The 10,190-nt window shown below is 50.5% G+C and overlaps 2 protein-coding genes across 2 annotated transcripts in view; one reads left to right on the top strand and one right to left on the bottom strand.

The window, feature by feature from the left end:
- Nucleotides 1-419, top strand: part of LOC104836730 (alpha-2-macroglobulin-like) — a 29,190-nt gene extending 28,771 nt beyond the window's left edge. The window contains exon 31 of the mRNA XM_010575452.1: nt 402-419. Within this exon, the coding sequence (XP_010573754.1) occupies nt 402-419 (18 nt within the window). The remainder of the gene's footprint in view (nt 1-401) is intronic.
- A 3,914-nt stretch (nt 420-4,333) lies between these two features.
- A2M (alpha-2-macroglobulin) overlaps nt 4,334-10,190 on the bottom strand; it is a 40,901-nt gene continuing 35,044 nt past the window's right edge. Inside the window, exons 30-36 of the mRNA XM_010575369.1 lie at nt 9,536-9,754; nt 9,109-9,236; nt 8,651-8,741; nt 7,856-7,924; nt 7,325-7,427; nt 6,626-6,667; nt 4,334-4,359 (exon numbers count right to left, since the gene is read on the bottom strand). Coding sequence (XP_010573671.1) covers nt 4,334-4,359; nt 6,626-6,667; nt 7,325-7,427; nt 7,856-7,924; nt 8,651-8,741; nt 9,109-9,236; nt 9,536-9,754 — 678 coding nt within the window. The remainder of the gene's footprint in view (nt 4,360-6,625; nt 6,668-7,324; nt 7,428-7,855; nt 7,925-8,650; nt 8,742-9,108; nt 9,237-9,535; nt 9,755-10,190) is intronic.

Raw genomic sequence — 10,190 nt, 5'->3', positions numbered from 1 at the left:
GGGCCGCCTGTGCGAGGGGGGCGGCTCTGCCTCGCTGCCGCGGCCAGGGCTGTGAGCGGGGCTCCCTCCCACCCCGGCTGGGAGCTCGGGGGGGGGGAGGCTGGGGATGGAGGCAGTGGCCGGCTGTGGGGCCTGGGAGGAGCGTCTCTCTGGCACCCGTCCCTCTGCCAGGGCTGCCGAGGGGCTCTGACAGCCCGCTGTCTCCCTCCCCTTCTCCTTTCCAGATGAGTTTGCCACGCAGGAGTACGGCGCTCCCTGCTCCACAGGTAGGCTGCGCAGGAACGACTGACGTTTTCCAGCATGGACTACTGCAGGTTGTCTCTAATTGGAGTCTTTGCAGACCGTGGGTTTCCTCCGCCTGTGTATACTCTCGGCATTTATCTTCACTGTGCCTGTTGCAGTCGCTAGGCAAGCCTTAGTACAGAGACGAAAAGCAATGCTGCCACCCGATGTCCTGTGTAAGATCGGATGCAGCTTTCATTGTGGCTCAGTGAGAATAGCAATCCCACTGTTACTGCCTGCCTTCGCACAGAGGCGCTTGTCTATTCCTGCCTGTGTGTCACGTTGTACAAATAAGATTGAAATCTCTCTTGGGACTGAACGCCACGCAGCCTTTTGTGCGTCTGCCCTGTTCAGGGCCACATTTGTCATGCTGCAGACACAGAAGGGTACAGAGGAATTGCGTCCCAAACATCTTGGTGAAATTTTGACCTTATTCACATGTCTTTGGTGGGGATCTTTCAAACTCTGCCCTGGGTTATTTTTTGCCTTCCTTTGGGAATCCAGGTGCTGAGAGGGAATGTGTACTAGGAGAGCTCATATTATCTCCTGGATAAATCTGCCTCCCCTGTCCAGCCATTCCCATTCTGTTACCTGTCTGTAACTGGGCATTTTTAGGTATATCAGTTTCCCAGATTTTAGTGGGGCTTGAACTCACATAGCCACCAGAACACAGAGAAGATGTCCAGGGCTCTGGACACTGCTTCACCAGGATAATTCCCTCACTCTGTCCTTTTCCCACCTCCAGCCAAGGATGAACAGATAAATGCCTGAAGAGCACATCTTGTCTGAGCCTTGCTGGATCAACTCACATGTCTCTGCCCCTAGAAGATCTTGTTGAGGGGGGCTATTGAAATGTTAGACGAGGACACCTCAACACCAAAAAGGAAGTAAAACTATAAATAAATTAAGTCTTGATTCTCATCAGGTGCCTCTGGCCTTATTTTTTTGTTACTTTGTCTTGTCTCTCCTCCCTTCCATAGCTCAGACTGTGTAATGGCCTGAGATTTAAATCCAAAGTCATCCACAGCAAGGTGGTGTTTGGCAACTCCTCAGGATACTAGAAGGCAGACAGCTTTTGGCAGTGGGGAGGTTTGTCTCCATACTTGCCAGTTCTGCAGGAGGAGAGGAAATCCTACCTGTTGCCATTATACACTGGGAGCTTGACTCCCTGCCTCTAAAAGCCAGGGTTTTCTGCAATATAATCCTTGGACATTAACCTCTGATCACATATTGCCTTTGATCCCACTGTGAAATCACTGCTATGAGGTGGAAGGACAGTGTGAACCCATCCAGTCTGATCTTTCACAGCAGGCCAGATAGAAATGAAGGGAAGACTTGTGGACTTTCCCATTCTAGCAGTGAAGACATTATCTGCATGTTTCTGAACAGTTGAAGTGAAATCAGAGAGGGACTGGGAACTTAACAGTGTCATCAGTCAGAATTTCAACCAAGAACCACCTTATGAGCCAAACCCCTTGTGTTTTTCATGAGAACTTTATCCTCTTCCCCTCAGTGGAGGCCTGTAGATCTCTTTTGGGTTTTTTTTGAGTAATTTTAATACAGGGTTTTTTTCTTCCTCCCAACTAGGCTTACGGTGCTTCAGCAGAATTCAGGGGAGAGGCCCTGGATTCCCATCTGGTAGTTTGGGTTAAACTTTTTGCATGTCAATTTTCCAAATTATCACATTCTCTCTAGTCTGGATCTCTCCCAGGGATGCTGAGGCAATCAGCCTTAGTTCAGTAGGTCATATGGCACCCTGTGTATTTTATTTACATGGTTCTGTGTGCAGAGGTGCCTTTGACCCTGCCAATGTAAGTTTAAGCAAACACACCTATAGGAGTCCCTTACACAGCTTCTTTCACATGCACAGACCCAGGTTGTCAAAAATGTAAGTCAGCAATACAGCAAAGAACTTGGACACATTTCAGCGACCCTGAAGCTTTTTATGTTGTTGTTGTCCATGTGAGTGTCTCAAGACCCTCTTTCCCCTTCATGAGCTAGAATTCCTCACTGTGTAAGGAAAGCAGTTTGCTCTGGCCCCTTTTACAGCTGTGCCCCTGCTATGGGGTCCTGAGAGACTGACTGTACCAGAGATACACAGTCCAAGCTGAAACTGTTAGTTAGGGGCAAGCAGGTTCAAAAGTGCCAGGTCTGAAAACTTGTGCATACAGACACAGGTCTCCAAACACAGGCCCTCCTTTAAAGCAGGCTGTAGATGGATGGCAACAGCTCCTTCATTTTCATTCACTTTCTGGTGAGTACTCTACATGGTTATGGAGTTGGATCTTTTCTGCCTCAAATGAAACAAAGTGATCATCACGATAATTTAATTTAAAAGTCTGTAAAATCACTGGAGTATGTTCCATTCACAAAATTTGGATAATGGCTTTCTACCATGGAAAAAAGTTAACACAATGTTTTGCTGCCGCCTGGTCTTAAATTAGACAACACCTAACTATTGCCCATGGGCAGCCACATCACATGTCATTTGGGGCTCCCTGGCTAGCCTGTATCTGTAAAGCAGTTTAATGTCTCTCAGCTTGACTAGGCTGTGAATCATCAAAGTCACATACTTGCAGGTCCTCCATGGCATACCGTGTAGGAAACTTCAGCAAGGCTACCTTAAGGAAGTACAGGGATGTCTGAACATTGAATTTCTATTCCCATGAAGCACGCATGGCATGCTTCAAAGGAAAATCACAATGGTCTAAAATCAAAACAATTTAATTCAGCGACCAAAAACTGTGTGGAAAAGTAATTGCCTCATGGTAGGAAATTAGATGTTTTTACTATTTCTAAATCAAAACAAAATGCAATTAGTATTCATGCTTGATTAGAAATTTTGCTCAGCTTTCACTGAAGCCAGTTCATTCCATAGACTTCTCTGAATATGAGGTGTCAAAAAGGTCTTGAGTGAGTAAATGGCAAACACCACAGGAGACGAAGTGACATAATATTAATATCTAGCAAAATAGATGAAGAATTTTATTTGTTCTCAATAACACTGTTTGGATAGGCACACTAAAAAAAATCGGATGGAACAACTAGCTGTGCATACTTTGGATACACAATAAGCCATGATACCTAACAATAAGCATTTAATGAGAATAAACTGTCATGTAAGATCTTTCTGCCATTCAGAAGTTAAAACCAGAAAGTAATGGGACAAAACCAAGAAAAGGGGAGCATTCCTGGCGATATCTAAGAGGACTATGGACAGTTTCACCAAAGCAACTCTATGATTTAAAGTAAATGTGCCATTGAAACTAGGCTTAGGTATGTAGGTTACTGGCAAATGCATTAGCTTCTCCTTGGGAATTTCCAAGAAGCAGCAGGCACAAGATACGGAAGTTTCCACAAGAAGGCCCAAGCTTCAACTGGAGAACAGGCCATTCTAAGTTAGCAGCTGAAGGCATAATGCATGCACACATCCCTCCTGCCCTCCCATGCATGCTCTAATCTTAGAAGAGGGCAAACTGTGTATCTCCTCCCACTCTTCTACAAAAGAAACAATCCTGGAAGGGGTGTCTGTGGGGCACATCAGAGAGGTTGAACTTGTAACATTAGCTGATCATCCAGGCTGCCTACTGGTGGGAGACATGGATAGGTACCTGCAGAGACCAGTTCAATCAAGCTTATGGTTTCTAAGCCAGGGGAGAGAAATAGTTCACAAGAAGTACCTGTCCTTCTCTGTTGATTAGACAGGATCTCAGATGACAAATTCAGAGTACATAACACTGAGAGGGCTACAACAGAAAGGCTGACCCCAACTTAAATCATTCTGTCCCCTTGTCAGTCTTATTGCCCTGCACACAGGCATGGCTGGATGGGATGCTCTTCAACCTAAGAAGCCAGGGAGATTAAAGCTGTGACTGGAGGCTGAGCAGGAAAAAACAGAATTGGGAATAAACTGTTCAAAAATCATTGGTGAGTACAGTTAATTTATTTGTAAAATTCATTTCCCATTCCTTGCAGGCACTCTTCATCTGTCACTCCATAGATGGTGGTTGTGGTAGTGAGGCAGGCGGGTTCCAGCAGCTGGGAGTATTCTTCATGCATTGCCCTGGTCTGCTTCCTCTGCAAGGACGGAAGAAGATGGGAGGGTACAGGAGTTAGAGCAATATGCCAGTTCCCTCTCTCAGGACAAGAGACAGAGAGAGCAAGATGTGGGTTTGGGAAGCCAGGTTGTGTGTGAAGCACAGTACAGGAGAGTGAGTTGCTGTTTGTTTGACCAGGGTTGAGGGTCATCTATAGCACTCAAAACTCATGTCACCTTCAAAGCTATGTGAGGTTGAGAGAGGGCTGAGACTCCTTCTGACCCACTGGGAGAGAGATAAGCAGAGTGGCATTTGTCACAACTGGGATGGACACCGGAGCACAGTGCAAACAGGCAGCAAGGATGTTCACTGCAGCAATGAGAGGTGCTCTTAATGTATATTTATTTCTCTGCAGAGAGTGGAAGGAATCTGCTACACCAGTACTAGACAGGGCAGGGAAGGAAGCTTTCTGCCTTTCTGCTTTGCAGCTGAGATCTGCCTCTTAGTGCAGACCATCTTTGGACACCTAGACCAGTGGATGGACCTCTTAACTAGCGACTTCCAATAATCCTTTCCAAAGAAGGTAAAATCTCTGCCTTTTAACGGACATGGGGAAGAGTAGCTTAAAATCTAGAGCCTCCCTACTAGTCTCAGACTGGATAACCAGGCCACACCAATATACCCTTTGGAAATGCTTTACTGTCCACTCAGTGTCTGTCTTAGGACTTATGATCCTTTTTTCCATGAAGGGGGGCTGTAGGCCCAGAATCAGCTGAGCACAGCTGTACCTACGGACACAACCCAGGTTAGCAAGCAGTATGGAGCAAAAGTGTGGGAGTTCAGGCTTTTTTCCAAGACACCAGATAAGAACACTAAAGGAGGTAAGTTTCACCATTTACTGCCAGCAAGAGACAAAGCTTTTGCCATCCTCAGGTCCAAATCACTTCTTCTCTGCTCTCAAATGCCACAGTCAGGACCTGCGAAAAACCACTTCCCAGGGTTGCAGTGCTTTCCAGAAGCCTCCATATTCCAAACACGTGAAGCTGGGCAACTGATGGGAAGCCAGACCTGCCAGTCTTGGTATTGGAAGACTCCATACAGGACAGGAGAAGTATCCCTGTTCAGGGCCTTCCACAGAAGCTCCTACATTACCTGTGCTCCTAAGCGAAACACATGTGGCCTTGCACTGCAGAGAATCCCCCAAAGATCATAGCTTCTCTGTCCTGCCAGCTCAGACTCCAAACCAAGACTGAGGGCTGGCTGCCTAGGGTCATGAGGAATACCTGTCTCCTTAGACCTTCTTGGGCAGCAGGGTAGCTGAGCAGGAAGCAGCTGTTGCTCCAGACAGTAGCTAGAAAAGGCAAACTTGCCAGCTCTCGGGATCAGAGGAGAATAACATTACTTAATGGCATGCTGCAATGTGCCAGCACCACTGTGGGCTTTGCTAGGTAGAGTTGCTAAGCTTGCTAGGGTGCCATATTGGAGAACTATGATCCCCCCCCGCCCCAGACGAGTGATGTAGCTGTGTGTACAGGTAGGGGTCTACAACCGGGGCAGTTTTCTGTCACCATACAAGAGAGGCAAGGCCAAGTTCATATAGGAGCCAAACACTTACCTCTTCAAAGCAAGGGCTGGGAGGGATTCCTCTGTAATGAGGACTCCCTACTGCAGGTGTGGCTTCATGCTCAGAGTAAGAAGCGAGGAGCTAAGAGCAGCACCACATTACAGCTTTAGTGAAAAGGTATGCCACGGTTGGGCAGGAGGTTCTGGAGCACAGCACGAAATCATGGTAGGCCAGACCATGACATGCTGTTTTATGAGTTATCTTTTGGTGGTCTTGATTTGCTCTGTTGCTCCAGACAGAGTGCTTTAGGGGAGGAGTGTGACGGGTGGTTTGAAAGAGCCAAATCCCGTCAGCACGATCCCACAGCTATGCCAGCTGGAGCTCTCACAAAGGACCAGAGGACACCTCAAATCTGAGACAACAAGAATGATACAAGAAACTGGAACTCAAAGAAAAAGCCCAAGGGACAGTCACAGAACAACAGGGACATAACCTTCATTCAAGCCAGGAGAACCTGACTATGGAAACCACTCTGAGAATTCAGGGATGGTGTATTTTGAATGAGACAACAACATTGTACCTCCCGTGCCCTCAGTTTTGTATACAAAATCTGGGCCTGTGAGTTGGGCCAATCTCATCCAAATTGCCCATTGAGCAGAAAGAGACAAGTGCTGGCTGGAAGAACAAAATACAAGGAAGAAGATGTAAAAAAGTGCGAAGGGAAGGGCTCTCGGTACCCTACCTGTGGAGCAGGGAGCGCCGTACTCCTGTGTGGCAAACTCATCTGGAAAAGAGAAGGGAAGGGAGAGAGCGGGCTGTCAGAGCCCCTCAGCAGCCCTGGCAGAGGGACGGGTGCCAGAGGGAGGAAGGTCAAGAGGGCAGAGAGTGTCAGAAGGGTGGGGGACACAAACAAGTTAGAACATGCCTGAAGGCTACAGACACATCCCATGTGGCCCTGTGCAAAGGAGAGACCAGTCTGGCCGCGGAGGGGGCAGGTCTGGGCGGCGGGGGCTGCGCGGGGGGCCCCCCATGGCCGCCCCTCACACCGGCAGCTGCCCTGCCCTGAGGGAGCGGGCCGAGGAGGCCATCCGCCCAGCCCTCCGAGCCCGGGACCCTGAGATGATACAGCATCAGGTGGACCTCTGACCAGGGCACGACATATATATATTTATACATATATATATATGGAAAGAGTGGGAAAAAAAAATCTATAAAGGAGCATAAAAACATGTCTTTATTTTTTATTTATACCTAGATACACTTTATATATGTATATTCATTTAAGGATGTATATATACATATATAAAGATATATAATATACAGGAGCAGGAGGCAGGGGGGCAGGCGGTGGGAAAGGGCTGAGGCCCGGGCAGCGTCGGGCCCCCCCAGCTCCCGTGCTGCCCGCCCGGGCTCCCCGGGGCACCCCCAGCCCCGCACTCACCCGTCTCGTAGTAGTCGTAGACCTTCACCTGGGCCGGCTTCAGGCCCTGCACGGGGATGTCCCGCTCCACCGTGAAGGAGAAGCTGAGGGTCTCGCTGCTCAGCTGGGGAAGGGAAGCGGCGGAGGCTGAGGGTCGGCTCCGCGCCGGCCCGTGCCCCCCGTGCCCCCCGCACGGCCGTCCCCGGGGTTCCCTCACTCTCCCCTGGCACCCGTGCCCGTGGCCGGGGGGTGCGGGGGCTGCGGGCCTGGCTGAGGGAAAAGGGGAAACCCTGGGGCCTTTCCCCACACGGGGGGAGGCTCTGGCTGGTGGGGAGGTCAGGGCCCATCTCTGCACGGGGCAGGGGGAGACCCTGCCGAGGGCTGGGGAGCAAAGTACCAGTAAGTCTGAAAGGTCAGCAGAAGTCAGTACGAGATTCAGTCCTATTCTTGTCAGAGCCATAGTAGTTTTGAGTCCCCGATCTTTTGCCCTATGGGGCCAAATGTCCCAATGCCTGTGTTTCTGACCGGTCCTTGCCCCGGATGGATACTTACCTTTTCCAGATACACTAGGACGTGGTTGGTACTCAACTCTGTGCGCTCAATAACGCGGCGGCCTTCCAGCTGAAGAAAGAAGACCAAGATATTACTGCGTTGAGGGTGGTCTCCCTGTGCCCCTTGCACAGCCCTATGGATGGGATGTACCATGGATGAAACACTGGGGTACTCAGGGAACTAAGTCAGCAGCACGGAACTGCCTCCTTGGTGTGCCACTAGGTATCATGGTCCCCAGGCCTTCCCTTCACAGCCTGGCTGATGAAGTACAGCCTGGCTCCAGCAGAGACTGAGCCCTGGTTCCAGCACAGTGATGGAACCATTCGATGAGAATACATTCCTTCTGGCTTGCTAGTTCTGCAGTATCTTATGATTGCCCTTATTTTTCAGACTGTGCACCTGCTCGGCATCTCAAACAGTGACCCAAGACCTGAACAGTTAGAATGCTAGAAGGTGTTGTCAGACCAGCAGAGGGAAAAAGGAAACAGCACTACTTTTGAATGTCCTACACACAGAAGATGCTTTTAGGGAGCTATAGGGACACAGTGATAATAAAGGTGCCAATCACCAGTCCAAAGAAAAAATCACTTAGTCTATTTTTCCTAGATTCATCACATTGTCTCCCCTTGTGCTGGCCTTCAGCCAGGTATGAAAAGAGGACGCTGTAGATAGCAAATGTGCAGATGACAATGGCAAGAGCAAGCTGATGAAAACCCTGAAGCCCTCTAGTTTGCTACAGACGCTTGGAAAGTGTCTTGAAGATAGCTGTTGCTTGTTTGACAAACAGGCTCCTACCTTCCTCACGGAGGACTTCACGGGGATGAATCCCGACAGCATCTTCACATCAACAATCACCATGTTGGAGCCATTGCGCTCCCCCGTGTAACTAAGGAATCAAGCAACAAAGACTCAGTACACCTCAAGTCAAAGCTGGGGGCACTTCCACCTTCTCCATAACACTTGGCACACCACCACGTCCTGACAGTCCAGCACCTCTTTCTCCAGCTTTCCAGGGTCTCCAGGTCATCTGTGCAGCCTCTCACAAGCCCAGCTCTGGGCTACCCACACAGCTCCACCACTGCAGGACATGGCCTTCCTCCACAGTCTCTCCTCCCAGCCCAGCTGCCTCCTGCCCGCTTCTCCAGGGGATGTGCTGCTCCTGCAGGGCTTCCAGACTGGCTCGCCCTGGACAACCAGACCTCGTCCAGCTCCCATGGCTTCTCAGGAAGGCCCAGACCCAAACACAGACTCACCTGACATTTACGCCTATGTCAAAGACCTTGTGAGCCTTGGAGTCCGCACACGTCTCTGGGATTGTGTACACGTGAAGCAGGAAGGGTGCATCCTCCTGTGTGGGCTGCACGTTGTACCTCAGGCTTGTCTAGAGGAGAGCCAGCAGCTCTGTGTGAGCACATATGTGTGCATGCTGGGTGCAGGAGAGCGACGATCCTCTCCCCACCCAGCCTCCCCACTTCTCCCGTTCTCACAGCTCCTCCACGTTGCGGATCCTTGCCTCCCCCTCTTTCTCCTCCACACCCCTCTGCTCTTCTTCTCCTCTTCCCTCTCCCAGAGCCTTCCCTCCCACTTCTGCCCTCTCTCCTGTCCTTTCTGCCCTCTCCCTGGCTCCTGCCTGGCAAGGGGCTCCCCTCCCAGGATGCCACCTGCCCCCAGCACCCTCACCTGCAGGTAGACGCATCCTTCGCCAGACACCTCCGTGCTGTACTCCCCTGGCACCTGGGGCAGGGGCACGCGCTGGAGCAGCAGGCGGTTTGTGGGATCCACTTGGAAGTCTTGCTGGAAGTCCCCTCCCGACCGCAGGGTCACTTTGGAAGCTGCTCCGCTCTTGGCGTACGTGACAGCTCCGTACAGGGACAGGGCTTGGAGAGCCACCACTGTGTCCTGGAAGAGACGGGTCCCGGCACCCAGGGGGATGCGGTTAGCCTTTCCACAGCCTGTCCGCCCACAGCCTGCCCTTTGCTGTCGGCACGCACCCTCCCCTCCGTTCTTCACTTTCTCCAGTTATAAGTAGAAAGGACAGAGGGAAAGAGCAGCTTTTGCGTGTTTCCGTTCCCTTCCCGTGTCCTCTGCCCAGCAGCTGCATGTTGCCTGAGCTCCCTGGCGTGGAGCTCCGCGCAGCCTTCGCTCGCTCGCCACTGGGTGAGGCAGCAACTTCATACGCACAAAAACAGTGGGAGCCCTCTCCAATGGCACAGACACACGACCCTTGTGTCCCTACCATTCTGCCCCACTGTGTCAAGAAAACCAGGTCATTAATCAAAGTATCGGTCATTCCCAGAGGCACTACCTGCCATACTAGCCTCTAGCCTCTTGGGAA

This window comes from Haliaeetus leucocephalus, unplaced genomic scaffold (genome assembly GCF_000737465.1).
Source record: "Haliaeetus leucocephalus isolate CR32 unplaced genomic scaffold, Haliaeetus_leucocephalus-4.0 Scaffold473, whole genome shotgun sequence".
NCBI classification, from domain to species: Eukaryota; Metazoa; Chordata; class Aves; order Accipitriformes; family Accipitridae; genus Haliaeetus; species Haliaeetus leucocephalus.
The sequence above is the reverse complement of the archived record's forward strand: the minus strand, read 5'-3'. Positions and strand labels throughout refer to the sequence as shown.